The sequence below is a fragment of the Spodoptera frugiperda genome, chromosome 8 (assembly GCF_023101765.2).
Source record: "Spodoptera frugiperda isolate SF20-4 chromosome 8, AGI-APGP_CSIRO_Sfru_2.0, whole genome shotgun sequence".
In the NCBI taxonomy this organism is placed as follows: domain Eukaryota; kingdom Metazoa; phylum Arthropoda; class Insecta; order Lepidoptera; family Noctuidae; genus Spodoptera; species Spodoptera frugiperda.
Window position 1 is genome coordinate 7,647,990 of NC_064219.1, and position 23,294 is coordinate 7,671,283.

At 35.7% G+C, this 23,294-nt stretch overlaps 3 protein-coding genes and 1 long non-coding RNA gene across 4 annotated transcripts; all 4 read left to right on the top strand.

Moving 5' to 3' along the window:
• Positions 1-2,379: 2,379 nt before the first annotated feature.
• LOC126910914 (uncharacterized) lies at positions 2,380-3,311 on the top strand. Its single transcript, XR_007705507.1, has 2 exons — positions 2,380-2,538; positions 2,974-3,311. It is a non-coding gene; the product is annotated as an uncharacterized LOC126910914 (long non-coding RNA).
• A 1,074-nt stretch (positions 3,312-4,385) lies between these two features.
• Positions 4,386-4,898, top strand: LOC118275594 (uncharacterized). The gene has a single exon (XM_035593615.2). The coding sequence runs from the start codon at positions 4,455-4,457 to the stop codon at positions 4,809-4,811; it is 357 nt and encodes a 118-aa protein (XP_035449508.2). The 5' UTR covers positions 4,386-4,454; the 3' UTR covers positions 4,812-4,898.
• A 3,881-nt stretch (positions 4,899-8,779) lies between these two features.
• LOC118275859 (uncharacterized) lies at positions 8,780-9,311 on the top strand. Its single transcript, XM_035593967.2, has one exon. It carries the CDS (start codon positions 8,795-8,797, stop codon positions 9,224-9,226), a length of 432 nt encoding a protein of 143 aa, XP_035449860.2. The 5' UTR covers positions 8,780-8,794; the 3' UTR covers positions 9,227-9,311.
• Positions 9,312-15,632: 6,321 nt separating this feature from the next.
• Positions 15,633-16,138, top strand: LOC118275523 (uncharacterized). Its single transcript, XM_035593513.2, has one exon. The coding sequence runs from the start codon at positions 15,702-15,704 to the stop codon at positions 16,059-16,061; it is 360 nt and encodes a 119-aa protein (XP_035449406.2). The 5' UTR covers positions 15,633-15,701; the 3' UTR covers positions 16,062-16,138.
• The last annotated feature ends 7,156 nt before the right edge of the window (positions 16,139-23,294 follow it).

Consider the following 23,294-nt stretch of genomic DNA (forward strand, 5'->3'; position numbering starts at 1 on the left):
CTACAAACTTTTGTCTACCATTTTTTTTTATATGGTGAACCGTTGTCGAGTTAGAGGGCGGAGAACCCACGGTCAATTTTCCACTTTGGAAGCGTTTATCTTTCAAACAATTGAATTTGACGAAAAATGGTTTTAGAAACTATAACGTCTTTTTTTAACGTCCTATCCATAACCAACAATAACGGATAGGTTAGCTGAAAAAAAAAAATGTCTGATGTGATGCAGTGACCGCGCGTTCTCCGCACTCTAACTCGACAACGGTTCACCATATAAAAAAAAATTTAGACAAATGTTGTAGAGAATTTTGTATTCTACAATATTGATAATGAATATAAATACCAAAAACCCATAGGAAATGAGTTATTTCCAAAAAAACCGCTAAAAAACGATTTTTGGGACCTTTGACCCTGAATTTTAAGAGTTGCTTACACCCGCCATATATACCATGGTTTTGAGACAAGTTTTAGGGGGTCAATATACAAGTATATACAAACTTATAGCTGGTCATCTCGCATTCCGAGATTCTTACCTAATTTAAGCTTATTTGACTGGACTAATTTGACGAACCCGGTTAACTTCGGAGCGCTGTAACTGAGTTTCTAATGAATGAAATTGAAAACAGTTGTAGGGAAAAATTTTTCTCGAAAAATATTCTACAAGATTGGTCTGAAGTCATTTATTTATAAAATGTAAAAAAATAGTTATAAATAGAAAATTTTATTAAAAATTTTTCACTTTTTTAATTATAACTTCTTTAATTGTTAATTTAGGGCAAAAAGTTGTATAAAACATATTTGTAGGCAAAATAATTTTCTACAAATTATGATTTTAAAAATTTTATTACGATGCATAGTTTCCGAGATATAGCAAAATAAGTGTTTCCACCCCCTTTTCCAAGATGGCGGCCGGGGGACAAGGGTGGCGACCCCACAAACTTCAAGTTAAGCTTCTATTGACCCCCCCTACATGATCAAAAAATAAAATTGCGTCCTCTAAGAAATGCATAATTCGGCCCTCAAATTGTAACATTTCAATGGACTAACTATGTATTTGTGTGTATTTTAGTTGAGGTACAAACTACTGGGTGATTTTACACCGAACTTAGGTAACCGGTACAAAGTGGATGTTCTCTCCGATTGGCTTTTTGGAGACTTGGGTGCTTTTTAATAAAATGCTGAATATGCGAGGTTATTTAAATATATTTTTATTTGCATTAACATGAGTGATATTACACGTAAGAAGTACATGCAATTGTGTAAAGATAGGTAGATATATAAGTTACATGTTATGCCGTCTAGGCGTACAAATGTTTATAATTTTGAATCTTAGGTAGGTAATGAAATTATACAAAATTATTAATTAACACGTTTTTAGAGTTTTCAATACAATGTACATATTTTCAGTACAAAGATTACAGATCACCTGACTATTTTAGATTAATGTCAATCACACAATGCGACAATTGTTATCAAAATAGGAGATGTACCGCAGGCACAGTTTTCTTGTATAGTAATTATCGTAAGTAATAAAAAAGCATTTTACGTAGTAAGTAGGTGCTTTAATTAATTAATTGATTTATTTTGTATTTACATAAAATATATTATTATAAATGTAATCATTCCATTTATTAACGCACAACATTGAAATGACGCAAACATTTCATTAATAAATAATACAGTTAGTGGAATAATAATTTGTTCCTATCATAATTTAAACGCTTTTGCTTATAATACATAATAATAGTAAATGATTCAATATTAATTTACATGGTGATTCATTACGAGCATATATTTTTCGGCCCGTAACTTATTTGGATAGGTGACTAACAATCAAAATTATTTTTATAAAATCGGCAGGCCATGACACTGTTGGAATATACGGTACGTACCTATTCTTTATGTGAGAAAAGTTTGGTATAGTCCCTACTCTTGACAGCCTGGAGCTCATAAAGGTTCAGGAGGCCTACTCTAATTCAACGAAAAACTAAGTTTCGGACGAAACTTCACAGATTTCATACTACAATTCCATGTATTGCGAACTTTCGTGAACAAGAATGAATGAATGAAATGAAGATAAATAAATAGGTTTAGATTTGAAAATAAAAATAAAACGTTATTTTAAGTATTTTCATTAGTAAATCAATGAAACCTACGGCCGAAGATTAAACGAAACTTCGCATTCGAGAATCGGAGTAGCCCTACAGGTTTCAAGAGAATTATGTTGCTTGATATCTGTCAAATGTATAGTTCCTTTAACGGCTATGACGACACCCCCGTGAGGTTAAGGAGTGGTGACAAATGTATTCCAAGTAGATACTTTGCTGTCATGCCACCCAAAATAGGGCTTATTAATGTACTCGTCCTTAACCTCATTATTAGGGGAAAGTGGGGTAAACGCGAACGGGGGGTAAACCCGAACCCAATAGTTTTAATATGTTAGAAAGATATAGCCGTATATCACTCGCCGGTAACTCAGAGATCACGCCACCACCAGCGCCAGTCAACGACACGGGAGACGCGGGCGCACGTACTTTTCAAGGTATGTCAATTTTAATATTTTCAATGTTTTCGATGTAATTTTTTGATAAATTGAACTCGATGTAGATTTATTTCTATTGAGAACGCGCCCCGCCTCCTCCTTAGTTATTTAACCTTTACATAGTGGGAAACTTACATACTAAACCATTCAAATGACAGTGACGCATTTGGTAAAAGTTTTATAACTTAAAATATTTTTTCCATTTTATTTTTTTCGACCCGGTGGGGTAAAGGCGAACGCTGCATGTCGGGTAATCTCGAACGTTCGGCATTACTCCTCTCTCCTTTTTTTGTTAGTTCCCTGTTCATATTTTTTTCCAACTAGCCACTGGCAAATAGGGTATAGTGTTTTTCAGTCTATGTTGATTTCTTTGTGGCACTAAATTATGTTGTCGGGTGATTTTGATAATGCTAAACATCAAATAAATTGTTTCAGATGCCCCGTAATTATAAAAGAAAAACTGAAACTAAATACAGCTTAGAGGATCTCAAAAAGGCTATAGTCGATGTTCAAACCAAGAAACTCAGCATTGGCAAAGCAGCAAATACTTGTGTTCCAAAAACTACAATTTACCTTAGTAATGTTAGTACGTGATTACCCCACTTGGTGTTCGGCTTTACCCGACATCAGTTGGGTAAAACCGAACACTAAGGGTTTTGTTTTTCGGTCATTTTGTTATATTTTATTTAAAAAAATAATGATGTTGATTAGTAATACGTTAGCTAGATAAGTAAAGTTTATAATTTAATAATTAAAGAAACTCTGTGATTTGATTCCACTGTTTTATTTATATTTTCCCTTAGGTGTTCGTGTTTCCCCCACTTTCCCCTAAGTAAGAGTGGTTATTTAGGGATCTTTTTTTCTAGAACATAACTTACCTAAGCTTTGCATTTGGTCCTTCTATGCTCTTCACAATCATTATTATTACGTTTCTATCATGCTTGCAAATTTTTGTTGACTGTAGGAGAGCCATGCTTTCGCATGAATAAGCCGGCTCGAATCGGTCGGAGTGATACCACAGCCTCACAGAAAATCGACGTAAAAAATGCTTGTGTTTGGCCTTGTGATTGAAATTACCGGAGGCCCAATTACCCTCCTCCCCAATCTTCTTAATCGTCAACAATCTTAAAATTCCTAACCCCACACAAGAGATCGGCATCGCACCTGTAACGCCTCTCGTGTTTCGGTGTCTATGGGTGATGCCGATTGTTTGAACTATTAGTTGTTTTTTATGGGATAGGAGGCAAACGAGCAGATGGATCACCTGATGGCAAGTGATCAGCACCACCCATAGACACCCGCAACACTAGAGGATGCAAAGGTATGTTGCCGGTATTTTAAAAAGAAATACGTTCTTTTCTTGAATGTTTGGATGTCGTATCGGTTCAGAAACACTGCCGATGAAAGGTTCCACAGTTCTGCTGTGCGAAGCAGAAAGTTTTGAGAGAAACGCACAGTTGTGGCCTGCCAACCAACTTTATGATGGGGATGGAAATGTTGTCTTGTAGGTCGATTGCGAAAAAGACGCGGCAGGTTGATACTAATATATAACTAACTAACTACTTATAGATCCACAACCACAAATGAATCCCTTTAAATATTAGTTAGGTCGCACAAATTTTAGAGAGATTTTACAAAGGATAACCTGTATTATTATGTATTTAAAAAAAATTTATTCTGAAAGAAGAAGAAGAAGTTATTGTAAGTTGTTCTTATTTATTTATTACTTATTTAAATATTTATTTAATGTATAATAGATTAATTAAACGTGTAAACAATGATGTTATGTCCTTAATGAGTCAACCGCACATAAGTACTTATATGTCATGAAGACAATATATAAATCGCGCGTGTGACGGGAATGAGCACACTTCTCACTTGGTAAGCGGTACCTCGCCACATTAAAAAATACAACAATGTATTCAAACATGTGTGTGAAGATCGCTCTGTGCCTGGCTCTGATCGTCAGCATCGACGGCTACGTGTTGAAGCACCGCTCCGTGCCTCTGTCACCAGAAGGCCTCATCCTCGAGGTAGCAGTGAGAGACAAGAACGACCCACGTCACCCTATTTCTGCAATGAAGATTGACATTAATGAGAAGGACAAAAAAGTCGATGTGTCTTCTGTTGAACTTTCTACAGAAGGAACAAATTCTGGTGATGTTCCTCAGAATGTACCAACTTTGGAAGATCGCGTATCTATCATTGGGGGAGGGTGTCCGCAAGACACGACTAGTGTCGGTGGATTTTGCTTCCCTACAGACGATGCTTAAGCGACTCAATCTCCGACGACTATTCAACGACGCAGCATAATGATTGATGATTGTGATATTGTTAAATAAATTATTTATTTTATATAATATACTCTTTTATTTTAATTTATTTTGTAAGACACTAGTTTCTTATTACATAATAGACTTGTAAATAACATTGGCCTCATTATTTTCTTGTCCATTATCCTCACATTATTGATAATAAGTATTAAGATAATATTGTCTAATAATAATAAGTATAGCCTATAATTATGGAACAGATTAAATAACCTCTCCTACAGTGAAGATTCCCGCTTCTTGGTTCTTCTCCGGTAGTAATATAGTCACACTTTTGGACCGAACAATGTAAAGTAGGTATACAGATACATTTATTTTTAAATGATTGTCTTTGAAAAGTGCGCCATTGATTTAATTGAAATAAATTAACTTGGTAAACTGGTTTTAATTACATAACAGGTGAATAATGGGTGTTAATATCTCCTTGGAATTTATTTAAGACACAATGTTGTTATGTATTACATATTTTCCTTATACTTATAGGACAACTATTAGAATTTTACTTGCAAACAACCTTTAGTATGAAGCTAGAAGCAGTTATAATTATAAACTATTAAGTTTTAGCACGTATCACATGGGTTATAAAATAAGGGCCGTAATTTTTACTTTATAGGCTATGGGATATTTGGAACTGTGGATAACATAACAGGTTACCGGGACTCCGGCTCAAAGCAGGAGTAGGAACAAGATAGTTTTTAGTCAGTACGATCTTCGGCCACCGTAAGTGCGATGCTAAGCACGGTGAGCCAAAGTAGCTCGTCGCCCTATCAAAACAGACCTGTGCGTTTGGCACCGCCTTAAAGAGCCATCAGACCACAGACGTGGCCCAGTAGGGCTAATGCCGGAGGCCTAAACCCGGAGCTGTGAACTGCTTGGCGGATTACCGGGGCTCCGGCTCGAAAAACAGCAGTAGTAACGGAGTGGTTTTCAGTCCGTAAGAGTCTGACATTCCCTCTCGCCTCACTCAAGACAGGAGAAGTCATTGGATGATTTCCCCCCCTCAATATATTAAGACATATCGACAATGCAAAAAAATGACAGAGATACAGACTATTCATAGCAACGTTAAGCCTTTTATTCCCGAAAGGGCAGGCTGAGGTGCACATTACGGCTCGCGAGCCGTCGCTATACAATGTACACCCACTTTTCATCATTTGTGTTATAAGTCCCATGTAGGGGGAATAGGGGATGATATGCCTATTGCTATATACTAGGCACAATTCCAGACTCCGTGCTACTACTGAGAAATTTTCGAAAAACCGAAAAAAAACCAGCGGCCCGGGAATCGAATGCGAAACCTCTTTTCTGGCAGTCGCAATTGCGATAACTCGACCAACGAGGCAGTCAATACAGACTAGTGTTTACATCAATTAAAGATTTACACAGCATTCAAGTTTTATGTGTGTACCAGTGAGTGTTAAGGAAACCTTGTTTTCCTTAAGATGTTTTTCTTCACCATGGATTGTTGGTGTTTAAATAAACTTAGGAAATATGTACATAATATGGACACTTCGATAACGGTAGAATTTGAACCCGCATGGCCTCATCATTGCGTCAGAAACAAGGATAAAAATTAAATGTAATTAGTATGTCTGACAATTCCAAAGTAAAATCTAACATCTTGTTCCTTTTGAAATGATTGCATTGATAAAAACATAATAAGTATTATTACAGAAATTATTATTATAGGTTTTTCAATTTGGATATTTACTGTCATAACATGGAGGCATATCTTTATATATATAATTCTTCTGTACGTGTGTATGTCACTGAACTCCTCTTAAACGACTAGACGGATTTTGATGAAACTTTTTGTGTGTGTTCAAGAGGATCTGAGAATGGTTTAGATTCACAATTTTGTCCGCTGGACAATGATTTTTAATATTTTTTTAATTTATTAGTAGTTGTTGATTTTGGAATGTTTTACATTGGATCCGACAAATTTTCAAATTAAAGACGTATAGACAGGACGACGTCTGTCGGGGCCGCTAGTACAATATATGGCTGTAGATATAGCGGTGATGCCATACCTGCTTCCTGAGATATAATTTTAATATTAGGTATATTGTAACTTACAATATTAGCAGGATATCATTAGAACTTAAAACGGGATAGTTACCATGTTTATTGGTTTTTATGAGTTTCCTATATTTCGGCACTGTTGCAAGCGCCATGATCACGCATGAACTGACTCGATCCGACGACTGATGATAATACTAGTGATTATGTCAGTTTAAAAACGTATATTAACAGGATATATTGCAAGTATATAAACATTAGGGAAGCTGTGTGGTGATGAAAGTGTAGAATACATTTATCCCACATTATTCTTCCCTTGGGTGTGGTAAGAGCAGTGGTCTCTGATGAAACTGAATCTTTGAACTGAAATATTTACCATATCCGGGCTTATTTGGCCTGTTGCTATGTGGACTGCCCATGTGGGTTATCGGGGTCTGGCTCAAAAAGCAGGACGGAGTGGTTTTTAGCCAATAAGTCATTGGATGATTTTATCCCCTTAAAAAAAAGGTCTTATTCGGCAGATCCGTCGATAAATGCAAGTAGTATATGTACCTAAGTATTCTTAAAGTAATAATAGGCTAGTTTCCTACTAGTCAAATTCAATACGTTTTTCGAAACGTCGAAAACAATATTTTTTATTAATTTTATATGCGTTATGACGTTTTGAGTGAAACTATGTTATTCCCTGGAAAAACGTGGCTTTTAATCAAGCGTATTGGTATAATGTCTAAAAATAACCATAATAAATGGATTTGCATGTTAATTCCCGGATCCTGCCATAGTATGTTCATTTGTTATACGTATTTTAGGTATTTTACGGATTATTCATTAGTATATGACGAATAATTCGGTATATTTTGTCATTTTATTAAAAAAAACCTCTAAATTAATATCTAAAAATATTGGTACGGTTTTTTTTGTGAATAGTCTCGGTTTCTACTAGTTACAGAATCTCCTGCTCATCTATATGAATTCCGTGTTTGACTTGAAACTAGTAGAGCTCAAACAAGTGAATAAATCACTAGTTTGAGCGAGGTATATAAGTCAGTTAGCTTGACTTTAGTTTTTAATGTCTTTAGTGTCCATTTCATACAATTGATTTTTCTATTAAGGTATATTAATTTCAATTGCGTAATGTTTCTTTATCATTTATGTACACAGCTTATAACTGGTGATTATTATATATTATATTGACTCGGTGCAATCTACTAGTAATATTTTTTTTTTGTCGATATTAGATGTCTGCTTTTGCTTCTTTTCTATGTTTACTATTTCAATTGTTAATATGCACCTAAACACATATTTCTTTTACCGATAATTTGTTACACAGGCGACCAGTGTATTACTATACTAGAAATTTTGGACCTTGAACTCGATGTACTTGATATCAATGAAAATCAAGCCATGTAAATTAATTACAATAATGGTAGATTCAATACTCAATTATTTGTCTTGTCTCGTATTGAAATTGCTAAATTAAGCTTGCAAACGGACTACCTAACGGGTTTACCGGGGTTCCGTTTCGAAAAGCAGGGGTAGGAAGGGGTGGTTTTTATTCACTAAGAGTCTGACACTCCCTCTTGCCACGCCTAAGGTGGGAGAAGTCATTAGATGCCTTTCTCCCCTCAGAAAAGGTCCTAAATATGATAGCATTTTCCGTATGCGATAAAAACCTACACATAGAGGAAAGATAAATCATATAACATGATGTAAGAACATATCATAATCTACTTTCAGATGCACATTGCAAATGTTCATAAATATATAATTTTTAATGTAATCGGAAATAATGACTTAATGACAATTGATTCACCCAACAACGTCGTTTTACAAGGAAAATACTGCAATATGTGTAATAGAGTCATATCGAAAACGCTTCGCAATTTACGTCATAGTATCGGTATATAATGTCCTGTGTCTCCAAGACCAAGTCACACTGCAATAGCCTGCTCAGCTGGCAGCGGTACCTCGCCACATTAAAAAATACAACAATGTATTCAAACATGTGTGTGAAGATCGCTCTGTGCCTGGCTCTGATCGTCAGCATCGACGGCTACGTGTTGAAGCACCGCTCCGTGCCTCTGTCACCAGAAGGCCTCATCCTCGAGGTAGCAGTGAGAGACAAGAACGACCCACGTCACCCCATTTCTACAATGAAGATTGATATCAACGAGAAGGACCATAAAGTTGAGATTTCAATGGCCGAAGTCCCACAAAAACTTGCGCAGGATTCAAACGACGTTGTGCCCGTGATTGAAGACCGCAGCGGAGTGAACGTTGGAACCTGTCCTGCCGGTTTCACACGAGTTGGAATGGCTTGTGTTCCAGTTGACTATTAAACTTCTAATTATTTCGACGATAACTGAAAATCTGTGATATTTTGTGCTCCTTTTTTGATTAATAAAGCTTCATTGATAATTTATATTTTTGTGTTTTTGTGTTCGAATGTGTTTATAGATTCCTTTTCTAATATAATAACGAAGAGGTTTGTGGAACTCCCTATATAGAGTTATTTCATGTTATAGTTTGCAACTTATTTAGTTATAACCTTCAACTATAGCAAGATCTATTCAACTGTTTTTAACTTTTAGCCAGACTATGTGTAGTCCATGTGTATTCTGACTAAAACTAGCAAACATCATCAGATTTTTATAAATTAAGTATATAATACAATGGTGTTCTAACAGATACGGTATCGGCACCTAGCTGTATATACACTTAATTGGACTGCAGACAATTATTCCATTCTGCTAGTCAGTCTCTTCTTATATGTACAGAATCGAAATGAATATTGTGTTGCATCAACACAATTGCGTAAGGCACATTGGCGATTATAAAAATATATCATTTTGGTACTTGTAAAGAGGGACTTTAACCTCGGTAGGACCGCTAGCTGCATTTATAAAAGTAACTGTAAACCTTTGGGTAAGACGTTAATGCTTCCAATGTTGTTCTGGATAATTTGAAATACAATTGACTAACGTTCCCATAAAACAGACAAATACAATAGAAAAGCATACAGCTTGTGTTAGTATCCACGCTTTTAGGTGATCGTTCCTGTCAGACAATTGTGTCGATCAATAGAAATACTTCTTGGGGATTTTCCATCTTGAGTATTGCGTATAGGGCAAATGAGATATCGGTGACTCAGTGGGAGACCTTATTTGCCTGCTGGAAGGAAAAATTATACTAAATTGTAAGTTAATAATTGTAAGTATGCAAATTTTGAATCCAAATCTGCAATGTAAATAAATCTGCAATGCTCGTATCCAGAGGTGGACGTTACTGCTTACTTTTTCGGAGAATGTGAGGCATGATGCTATTCTTAGCTATTACACAGTACCATGTGTGTCATACCGGGGGTAATTACAAAAATGAATCTCCAAAATGTGCACTGAAAAAAATAAACTCCAACTAAGTAGTGTTTTCTCTTTGTTGGCGCCAAAATTTTAGTAATGATTATTATAAACAAGATGAAATGGTTGCAATAGCAAGCTGAATTTGTTTGAAAAACAAAATAAGTAAATTGTTAATTCAATATTAGGTCATTATAAAAATGACTACATATTTCTTGAATTTGTATTTCCCGTACGTAAAGGCATAATTCACACGGGTTCTAACTTATGAAAAGCAAAGTTTACATTTAGCATTTATGTATCACATAAAATTACTCCTTTTATTCTCTTAAGTAGAAGGCAAGGGCAACAACCTATTTAATCTTTCACATTACTCATCACCGTCGAGCAAACCATTGAAACCGCAATAATTATTGCACATTTAATACCAAATTATTATATAAAACAAATAAATATGTACTAATAATTAAACTGGAGGACCAAATAAGGTAATGTCCGTTATTAAATTCAGTTTATTTTACCATAAAGTCAAGGAAAAGTGGCGGACGTAGAAGTAGGTTATACATATTGTAACGTTTTTTGAATAGATTGTGAACTATATACTGTAATAAGGTTGAATATATGTTGAACAATATTCATATACTGGATTAGGTTTATTTGCTGCTGTTCTGTATGTAAATAATGCGTAACTTGTTATCATTACTATAAATAGCACTTTACCCGTCAACCGCCTCTGTCGCATATATTATTATGCGACACGTATTTCCGCGTCCCTGCCGCTCATGTATTGCTATGACATAGAACATGTTTTTGAGAGTTGTCTTTTTCGTTCTATTCACACGATTGCTCCTCCTTATTTAGTGAAAATATACATTTTCTTTTTTTTTTCTTTCTTTTAAAAAACGTTCCCCCACATTAGGATTTTCTCCTGTGTCGTGGGTGCGTTTACAAACATACAATTTCACATACACATCACACCCAAACCCGAAACGACAAATTGTGGATCACACAAAGAATTGCTCTGTGCGGGAATCGAACCCGCTACACGTTGCACGGCAGCCAGTTGCCCAGCCACCGCACCAACCGTGCAGTCAGTTTTTGATTTGTAGTCGCGCGCTGGGACCACGATAATTGATACGAAACTGGGCGTTGAATGGGTTAAAGTAGTAAATACTGTTAAGTAACTGTTTAATATTCTTCTAACGTGGTCTGACGCCTTCGGGTCCTTTTTATCGTCTGGTCTTCCCCGACCTTAGGTGTGTAGTCACCTGTGTAGTCAGCCAAGTATTTGGTATGCAGATAGGTAAGAGAAAAACTGGTAGAGAGGTAATGTAAAGATTGATTAATAACAGACATAGTGTCTATGGTTATACTAAATTGTACTTTTTTAACGAATCTCGGAAGCTACGTCATTTGTACCAATTTAGCGGCTCAGTTCAGTAGCCAACCGTGGTCGTACTGAATCTCTCTTTATTTTGTTATCTGAGTGCCATATAAATAAAGAAATACATTCGTTTTATTTTTAAAACGTTGCCCTGCACTAGTTTTTTCGTTCACATACACATGACACCCAGACCCGAAACAACAATTTGTGGATCACTCATAGAATTGCACCGTGCGGGAATTAAACCCGCTACATGTTCCACGGCAGCCAGTTTCAGCGCCAATCGTGCGGGCCGTGCAGTCTTGAGTGTCTAAGTCTACCGACAAATAAGTCGGTTCTATACTAAAATATTATTTGTATTATAGGTAGGTAGGTAGTTAATGACTTAAACACAAACATGTTTATGTATTGTTTTTACGTTTCAATGTTTTTGTTTTTTTAACTACAGTGAAACCTCGTTAAGTGAGACCATCAAGGGACCTTCAAATTGGTATCACTTATAGAGGTATTCCACTAACCCAGTGTCTCAGATAACCAGGTATAAATAAACATTTGTCTCATTTACAGAGGGTTTCATTAATGGAGGTGAACATACGGGTTATTTCAGATAAAGAGGTGAAGACTTACTTATTCTTATTTCAGAATAAGAATAAGTAAATCAACAAACAAAACGATGTTGTCTCAGTTACTGAGGTTTATGCATTAAAATTCACTTGCTGTCTCAGTTATAGAGGTAACTAAGATGATAAATCAAAAGAACGAATCCCAGATAAAGAGGTTTGTTTGTCCCACTAATAGAGGTAATTCAGTGCCAATGGGTAGGGACCTCAGTATGAGTTCCATTTGTGGAGGTTTCTCACTTATCCAGGTCCCACTTAACCAAGTTTCACTGTATATGGGGTGATACACCATTTTGGTCGAGTCAGACGTTAGTGTTTGTTAATAGGTATCATCCAATCTATTGTGACAAATGGGATGACTAATATCACTAGTGTATCGGGTGTACCTACACACAAAAGAAGCACTATTCTGCCTATATCTTCGGGGAAAAACAGGTATAGGGATACTAAAGAGTATTTATTATTGCATATCGTATTATCGTCATGCGTTATCTTATTTGTTTAAATGATTACTAAATAGAATGTTACAGAAACCTTATACAAACCTAAATACTCTACGCTCTTTAGATGCCTATAGAGTGTATGTAGTTTGAGGCTTACTATACGTTTCAGAGTTTCAGCTCAGAATGATATACAATAGGCTAAATAACAAAAAAAGAACCCTTTTTGCAATACCTTATAGAGTAGGTTTTTTAAGGAGTAAACTCATTCACTGACTTCTTTTACCCGCGAGGCGAGAAGGAGTGTTAGACTCTTACTGACTAAAAACCACCCAGTTCCTACTCTTGCACTTCGAGCCGGAGCCCCGGTAAAACTGTTAGGCAGTCCGCAGCTCCGGATTTATAGAATAGGCTACTTCTTGTATTTTCTCCAGAATTCATTCACCCTTTGTCTTGGTCCTACATTACGTAAAACGTGAGTCAGCTTGCACAGTGAAGTGCAATATTCTCATGACCTAGTCTAGTTTGTTAGCCACATAGTTCGCTCGTTTGACCACACTCACTTTGTTCAATTTCTAGAATGGTAATTGCTTATGATGACGAATTAAAAAAGGTTACTTTGATTCATTGAATTCATGCTACGTCATTGTAACGAAGATCTTATAGGTTGTTGTAAAGGAAAGTTTAGTTTTTTATGGCGGCAGTTACAAGTTATAGAAGTTTACTTTCCTAGTTTGGGAGTAATGACATTTTATGTAGTCTATTTATACATATAGATATACAGATATACTTAAACAATGAAATGGTTACAAGTGCGACTACAATATGAGGTCAGATAGATAAATATAATGTAAACTCTCCATTGTACAACTCGGCCTGACTGCCTCGTTGGTCAAGTGGTCGCAAGTGCGACTGCCGACCAAGGGGTCTCAATACCCGGGTCGGGCAAAGTATTACTGGGCACAAATGGTGAAAGGTGGGTGTACATTGTATAGCGGCATTACGTGTCGTAATGAGCATCTCTGCCTACCCCTTCGAGGATAAATGGCGTGACGATGACGATGACGATTCATTGTGCCTATTAACATTTAAAGTTACATTTGTTACAAAGGAAAAGAAAAAAACTCTATTTCATTTCGATTCTTTGGACGGGAAAATAGGAATTTGTGTATTTTTCGATATCTTGAAAATTCTTCTTAAAAGCGTGAAGTATGTAATTATGCTCACACCGGGCACATTCCCAAGTAGCAATAGATCCACCCCTCTTACATGGTACACAGAACAAAACTGAATGTTACCTACATTACACTATGACATTAATATTATTAATGTGATAGTTTGTTATGTATATTTGCACTATTTTCTACTACTTCAGGAGTCGAAGGATGGATATCGTGATGTCACAATTACTCAATATTTACACGTAAGTGATAAGTTACACAGATCTACTTTTACAAGTACTTCCACTATCAATGGAGATAAAAACAAACCGATTCTAGTGTTTTCATCGTGATTGTGAATTTCTAAATAACTGTATTCATACAACTTGAGTACTTGAATCAGTATTGTTCGCGATAATTGATATTAGACGATAATCTTTATAAGTAAAATCGGGGCGTCAGCGCAAGTAAAGATTTGTCTATGTACGACCTATATCATTTGTCATGTGTCGCTGCAAATATTTCTTTCTTTTTTTTTCTTTAAAAACGTTGCTCCACATTAGGATTTTCTCCTGTGTCGTGGGTGCGTTTACAACCATACAAGTTCACATACACATGACACCCAGACCCGGAACAACAATTTGTGGATCACACAAAGGGTTGCTCCGTGCGGGAATCGAACCCGCTGTGGTTGCGCGGCAGCCGGTCGCCCAGCCACCGCACCAACCGTACTGTCATGAGGGAAAACCCAAAAATCGTTTCAAATGATGATCAATGGAAATTGACATAAAGATTAAAATGTCAAAAAAAAATCTTGGAAAAAAGAATTATGTCCTCAAGATAAATAAACATTTTAATCAGATGTCCCTAAGTAAGTATTATCTAAACTAAAGTACGAGTCACTGGAAAAATGCATATACTTAATTTACATAAAAACTTGTGATTTCTCATGAAATTGTGATGACCTTACTATGTTTTGTCTTAGTTTCTTAGAATTAGGAATTAGATGTAGACTGCACATTCATTAATTGGCTTAATTGAAGTCATCAGAAGATACACTAATTGAAATAAGGGGGTTCCTATTTGTTCAACATATTTTGTTGTTTTTAGAGCTTATTCATATGAACGCGATGTTTTAATGGAATTGTTTGAAAATATAAGAAGCATAATATAGTAAGTAACAGTAAATTTTACTTATCATAATCGATAATAATTTAAATACTTATTTATCGATAGTTATTTAATATTATTATTTTTCTTAAATATAAATCATAATGATTTACCTACATACTTAAAAAAACAAACCAGACATTTTTTTTAATAATAGGTACTTATATAATAGAAATAACTAGATTTTCAACAACTACTTCGCCGCTTAAGCAAGGTAAAAAGTGACTTACATCACTACTTTCCTCTCTGCTTCCGGTCATAAAAATTGTCCCACAAAACGCTCGCGATGCGAAAAAAATAAACAAAGAAATACACTTTAGGATTTATAAGTCAATATTTTAAACTAGTAAATAAAACTGATGTATGCTATGTAAATCCCATTTTACCATTTGAAATATATTTCATTTAAACATGAATAATATCTTATAGAACATATAACAAAACAATGGAATCTACCAAAATTATACGAAATCAATAGAAAAATTGGAGCATTCTTAACGGGATTTCACAATAGGTCTGTCATCCTCATCGCGCAGTGATTCACAAGGAGCCGACCTCGGGGGAACGCGTATGCGTAATAAGCGCCTTCATTCAACCTGCTCGTATAAAGCCGCGCGCATCCCACAAGAAACAAACACTCGCTATCTGGCCACCGGTCGTTCAACACATCAAAATTACAATAAAATGTATTCAAATATGTGCTTGAGGATTGCTGTGTGCCTGGCACTGGTCGCCTGTGCCACCAGCCACGTGCTAAAACACCAAGAGTTACCATTGTCATCAGAAGGGATGATTTTGGAGATCACAGTGAAGAACAAGGGTGATGACCATCCATTATCATCCATGGTGGTGGATATCAACGAGAAAGATAGGAAAGTTTCCATTACTGTGCAAGAGCCCGCAGCAACTGCGCCGAAAGGCACGGTTACTGTGCCACCAGACGGCGTGCCTACTATTGGTAACCGTCATGGCATCGTGGTTGGTACCTGCCCCCTTGGATACTCGAAGCGAGGAGGATTCTGCTTCCCAGACGATGACTACTAAACCAGTGTATTGTGTGATAAACCCCTCAAATGTGATATTCTACCAGTGTAAATAAATTATTAAAATTTTTATATCCGCACCTGTTTTGTTTTCTTTGTTGTGATTGTGTTTAAAATTTGCGTTTTTCCATTACGTGCTTTCTGGAGATTTGAAGCATAGATGAATTGAATAAAATTATTTATACGACATTTTAAAGATCATTATTATTTATAATATCAGGTTTTAAACCTGATATTCATCTGTAACAAATGCATAAAAAATATTTAAATGTTAACAAATGCGATCAATTAATAGGTTAACTTATTCATTCAGTCTATAAAGCTTTTCTAATAAATAAGTAGTGACATTAATTAAATGTTTCATATTAAATTTTAATCGTATAATATTCTGATTCTACTGAAGTCTGATCTAGACAAAGAGTATTCAATTCTCCGAATTGAATAATTACCTTTATAATGATAAAATTTGCTGTATTAAACAGACAACTCATTCCACAGTTTTGCCGTGCGCGGCAGAAAGTTTCGAGAGAAACGCACAGTTGTGGCCTACCAACCATCTATATGATGGGGATGGAAGTGCTGTCTTGTAGGTCTATTTATCAGACCAAACAATTCCTCATAGAATAGAGAATTCACAACGAACGTAGTACATCTCTGTTATATGTTACAATTTAATTTATTTTATTACAAAAATCATACACTACATTAAATTATCGAGTCTCCTGTTTCCTTAAAAATTACAATACACAATTACTTCACTAAGTTCAGAGTACTTGCTTATCTTATCGCTCGGTCCCTTTTTAATTAATAAATTAAATGTACCATTTGATTTCCGTGTCGGTTAAAAACTAATTTATTTATTAGACTAAATAAGTTAGGCTCGGTGCGGTACCAGTCGGCGGTATTTCCGTACCGAAGGCCGGCAATCCACCTGTGACTGGTGTTGCGGATGTCCATCTGATCACTTACCATCAGGTGACTCGTTTGCTCGTTTGCTACCTATTCCATAAATAAAAGGTACGTACTCATATTCACGATTCTTATACGTATAGCTAAACATATTATACGTTTATAGCATGAAAGGAAAAGGGAGATTTTATTTGGGCATAAGAATCCTCACTCTAATTATTCAAACCTTCAAGAAAAGAGTACTCTTTTTAAAAGGCCAGCAACGCATGTGTCTCCTTTGGTCTTGCGGGTGTCTATGGGTAGTGCTGATCTCTTACCACTAGGTACCTGTCTGCTCGTTTGCCCCGTATTCAATTTTTTTGACGTAAAACGGGCTAAATAGAATTCTACTGGTTAAAAGATACAGAAATATTTCCTAACATCTATTCACCCTATACCTATTCCCCCTCGATCTCTATTCACTCCATTATACCTGGTACTGAGAATTACAAAAATGAAAAAGCCCAACAGTATTAAACTATTCGATCGACTACCTCTGTAGTCCAGTGACACAGTTGTCCTAAGCAGAATTGCTTAAAAATATTAATTTAAAGGACATGCTTAGAAAGTTGCAACGTAAAAAGACTTCAATGATACAATTCGGTACTTTGAAGGTAAAGTAAGTAAGATGATTAGTCACAAGTTTAAAAAAAACCAATTGAGTTGTTGTTATTACTCATACCTTAAAAACTTGTGATGTTGTTTCTGATTTACATGTATGACGAAAAAATGCGAGGAGAGTTTATAAAGGTAATTAGATGAATGATGCATTTTGGTATTCTTTTGTTTCTGCAAACCCTAATTGGATGTAGACGTTATTCTTTTTTTGAGGGAGGTAAAGTCATCCAATGACTTCTCTCGCCTTGGTCAAGGCGAGAGGGAGTGTCAGACTTTTACCGACTAAAAACCACCCGTTCCTACTCCCGCTTTTCGAGCCGGAGCCCCGGTAAACCCGCTAGGTAGTCCGCAACTCCGCTAGGATTTTATGATTTTATAATTATGTATCTAATATTATATTATATCTAAAAGAGAATATTTTACTAATGTTATAATAATGGTAATATACCTAGGTTCCTATCATTTTCCTGTTACAAAAGTTGTAAAACAAGTTCCAATCGTTGGGTCATTGCCATTTTGAAATGTCCCATCGTCATCAAGTTTCGCAATTTTGTTTTTTAAAAGTAATACTTACATAACCTCACGCCTGTCTCCCATGGGGTAGGTAAAGACAATGGAAAGCTAACTGCTAAGAATCTTGCATCCTTGTTTCGCTTCATCAACCGTCATCAGTCTTTTCATGCATGACGGTTAAAGGTACTTTTACTTACTCTTTTTACAAAAATTGAAATTTTCAAATAAAATAAATAATTAAATTAATTATGTTTTAAATTCTGTGGGATAAGCTTCATGTTTCTTCACAGAAAAGGTGTAATGATGTATGTTGTCTACGAATGTTACGGACATGTGGGGCAGTTGCAAGGCCGTATTTGTAGGTACCTACTGCGTATATTGTGCTCATTTTTCGTATATTGTCAGCCAAGATGATAATAAATGTGTGGTTTAAATTAAGTCATAAGAGGTTTCCCCACACGGTGTATCAGGGTTTTATATTTTGCTTGTTATTGAGGACCTTGATGACAACTGATCCGTTAGGGTTTGATCTTCATGTCTGACAACAATTTGACAATGTTTTAAAATTTTAGTAGTCCTGATAAATAACTTTGGTCATAGGCACGATGCAACAAGACGCTATACATATAGACGTTATTCATTTTTAATTCTTTTCTATCCGGTTAATAGTTTAATTCTTTCCTTTTCCTAATGACGACAACAAATCCTTGTTAAACGGGGAAGTACAAGAAATCAAATGTTTGCTAAGTTTTATAACAATACATTTGTATCGCAATCCTCACTTATAACAAACGTGTATACAATTTGTATGTGGGATATAGGTACAGAAGCTGTGAACATATGGGTATTCTGTAACTCGAATCAAAAGATCAACAAAATAAGTAACTTATTCGATTATATGTCTGGTGATCGCTAAGAATACATCCATTATTTTTGTGTAAGCCGCCAATCGTAGATGTTGTAGTTATAAGTAGACATGACAATATACGAATTGCATTAATTATTAACAATAAATAACTGAAAACACAATTTTATATCACATAAAAACATACATACCTAGCAGTATAAACAGCTATATGATAGGTACATAACATACATAACACGACTATAGGTCTTAAAATAAAACTAATTGAGAACAATAACCGACTAATTGGAGCAAGTTTCTTAATTAAAATAATAAATCTTTGGGGAAAGAACCGGTATTCTAAGTCTGATTCAACAACCCTTAAAGAGACCTATTAAACCCATTAAATACCCCAATCAATGGGGATTCCCAGTATCCATGGGAAGTTGATGAAATAATAAACCTGTGTTAAGTAGTATGAGACATTGGACGCGGCTTATTTATTGGCCAATGGCCATGGTCACATACTGTGAGTCAGTTGCGTGATCTTATTATATGGTCACTTTGGGGAACAAAAAATATGTTATTTTGTTTGTTAATTAAAGTTAAGGTACGTTTAATTTGAAGATAATGTTCTTGGACATGACATGACTCACCAAAATGATTCAGAATAGAGTTCCTTGTACCGTAGAATTGATTGAAATTGATAAGTATGTCAATGTGTTCTATAGACTTCGGTACCAGAAATAACTGGCTAGCGCTAAATTTATACTATCGAAAAATAAATTAGATGCATTGTTCTAAGTTTTTAAACTGACATGGTCACCAGTAATATCATTAGAACTTAAAACGAGATATTTATCATGTTTATTAGTTTTTATGAGTTTCCGATAATTTCGACACTGTTGCAAGCGCCATGATGATGAGATGAGATACATCGTATTTCGAAAAATTAATGTCTTCAAAAACGCCTAAACGGTGAAAATGATCTATTTCTAGTATTGTAAAAACTTTGGAACTCCCAAAGGAGATGCAGATCTCCAGATGTGGGCTCCAGTAGTGAACTGCTAAGTAATGTGGTAAAATCCCATACTGAGACACACAGTGTAGTCGCAAGTGAGGTCCCCCACTGCTTATAGTCTTTCTCATTTAGAGCTAGACACTTCAGAAAGTTTCCGCCCATTCCAAAACGCTAAAAAATCTAAATACATTTGAAGTTTTTTTACCCAACAAAATTGATTAAATAATTCCTAAAACAATATATAAAACCCAACCCATTTAAATACCGTTAAAATATTCATACCCAACCTACGTAAAACAGTAATTATTATAAAGGATTTCCTCTACGTCTAGTTGCTAAGATGGCGTCATTACCGCATCATCAGTAGTTTAATAGATTACTGAGGACTACGTCAGGTCAGTCAAGTCATCGTCATCAGCGCTCAAAAGCGTCAGCCATATATGGGAAAAGGCACATTTATTCACAGTGACGTTACTCTCTGACGCTTCTTTTAAAACCATACCAATTTTAGCATCCAATTGTGAAACTATCCTGTGAATTAATTGTGTTTGGGTATAACGAGAGGTACATATTTATTTGGATAAATATAATATTATTGGTATTATTCCGACACTATGTAGTTTTCGCTATGTAGGAAGGAAATAAACCAATATTTCGTGTGCGTAACTACCTACTGCGTCATATTTGTAACAGGTTGTGGCAACCATCTTTTTTTTGAGGGGTTACATCATCGGGCGGGATCCAGTGTCAGACTCTTACTGACTAAAAACCACCCCGTTCCTTCTCATGCTTTCAGCTGGAGCCCCGGTAACCTATTACGTTGTCCGCAGCTCCGGATGTGGTAACCATCTCGTATGCTTTAAAATGGAGATATCAAATTAATTTCTTCTTCTTGTTTTCGAGAGTCAAAGTTCTCAAGTACATCTGCATCAATAATCCACTTATAAATGCAAAAATCGACTAGAATAATTATTTGTACAATGACGACCACAAACTAGAAATAGATACAAATAAATAACAGATATATTTACACCACACACATAACGAAAAGGCTTAAGTACGTACATATGTTCAGCAGTTCACATGCATGGCATATTTAATCCTCCCCTACAGGTATTAATTCAATAGCGGTTATTACGATGTGCCCGGCCAGCATGCCCCATTCCCTGAATACTTCCATCCATGTCACAGTTAAAACAAAATAATTCCAAGCCCTCATTCAATGTAGGGCTTTGCGCTGTAAAATCCAGAGATTGTATGCAATCATTGGAAATATTTCATTCACTTTGAACAGATTAAAACCATATTCAATACTGTCTGGTCTGTTATTATTTTGTGTGGTTTCATTTTGACTGTTCGTGATGGCGATCATTATTAGTGCGATGTTTTGAAAATTAAATGTTGGTTTGGTACCTAATGCTTTTGTGGTTTAAAATTAACTGCAGTTTAAATTATTTTTTAAGTAAAACGTTGCCCCGCACTAGGATTTTCTCCTGTATCGTCGGTGCGTTTACAAACATACAAGTTCACATAGGTACACGTGACACTCAGACTCAGAAAAAATTGTGGATCACATTAAAAGTTACTCCGTGCACCGTTGTTTGAGTTGGAATCGAATCCGCTACACGTTGTGCGGCAACCAGTTGCCCAGCTATGGCACTGCACTACAACCGTGCAGTTGAAGATAGGTTTCTTTGGATGGATGATAAAGGGTGGTGCAAATAATAGATATCTCTGAAAAAAAAAAAAGATTTGTACAATTTTAAAGCTCCATAAGAGTTAAGGTAGACTGTGTAAGGTATCTTAGCAACAAAATATACGAAGTTAAGAAAATAAGCTTGGTAAAAGAAAAAGATCGTTTGAGTGAGTTTGAGTTCGACATACAAAAACAGGATAAAGAAAAGTATATAGCAATGAGATGATTCAGAGCAATACTAGGTACTAACTATAACTATATTATCCTAGGAGGTAGGACGCAAGAGGAAATATCGAATTAATAGGATTTTATGTGGTACTATGGCCTCACTTAAAACCAACGTGAAACAACACTTGCGTTGTAAGTCGTCGTGTGAGTGAGGTTACTGGAGGCACAGTTACTTCCTTCCCCAACGTCTCCGATCCCCGAATCCTTAACTATCCTCAAATTCTTAGCTGCCAAAAGACCTGGCAACGTACTCGTACTTGTAACGCCTCTGATGTTTCATGTGTCCATGGGCGACGCTGATTGCTAATCATCAGGTGATTCGAACAGCTTTCAGTACCTGGACTACAGAAGAGCTGTAATGTTGTAGGTTGTCTAGGAATTTTGCGGATATGCGGCGCTGCTAATAATGCCGTACTTGTAAACAGTGTTCGAATTAGCTCATAGCTTATATGGCTTACCTATTGGGCCTATTTCGCAAATTTTTCGTATATCGTCAACCAAAATGATAACAAATAGGTCATAAGGGTCCATACGTAATATATTATTATCATTTAGATTGAACTTCAAATAACCAACAATTGCTAATGGGTGTGTATTTTACATACACAGTTACTTGTTTGCGGAAAACCTGATTTATTTGTTATGTTTTCCATAAATATTTATATCACATGTTTTGCCATGTAAGGAAGACAACATAGTATGTGTCAATGAATGCGTTAGGGTTATTCCCGATAAGACCAAATACACCTATATTTAACCTAGTTATTATAAACCTAGTTTTCAATGCAACAATACAAACACTGTATGTCTTTCATACAAAAAGAGTGGGATGGGTTTTACTAGGGTCGTCGACACGTGAGTGACATGTACGATAGTGTTTTATTATACATTTTTCTTTTTTAAAGATATTCCTCCACATTAGAGTTTTTTCCTGTATCGTGGGTGCGTTTATAAATATGCAATTTCACACACACACATGACACTTAGACCCGGAACGACAATGACTCTGTGGATCACACAAAGAGTTGTTCCATGCGGAAATTGGCGTTCCTCTCTGCCTACCCCCATGGGACACAGGCGTGGGGTCATGTATGTATGTATAGGTAGCTCAAAGATGGGGAGAGGTTTATACCAATAATACGATACTTACTCATAATTCCTAATAAGCGTATAGCTACCACACAGTACACAATTAATTCCAAACTGATTTTATTAGTAGTAGATATGAAAACCAGTATTTAAATAGGTGTACCTAGATGTATCTATTTTTAATCAGAAAAGTATATAAGTAATATCTTTTTATAGACTATAAAATAGTTAATTATAGCTGTTAATATAAGACGTATTAAGAGCTTACTTATACAGG

What these genes read in the sequence shown, in the direction of transcription:
- LOC118275594 (XM_035593615.2), top strand. Translation starts at nt 4,455, where the DNA reads ATGTATTCAAACATGTGTGTGAAGATCGCTCTGTGCCTGGCTCTGATC.
- LOC118275859 (XM_035593967.2), top strand. Translation starts at nt 8,795, where the DNA reads ATGTCCTGTGTCTCCAAGACCAAGTCACACTGCAATAGCCTGCTCAGC.
- LOC118275523 (XM_035593513.2), top strand. Translation starts at nt 15,702, where the DNA reads ATGTATTCAAATATGTGCTTGAGGATTGCTGTGTGCCTGGCACTGGTC.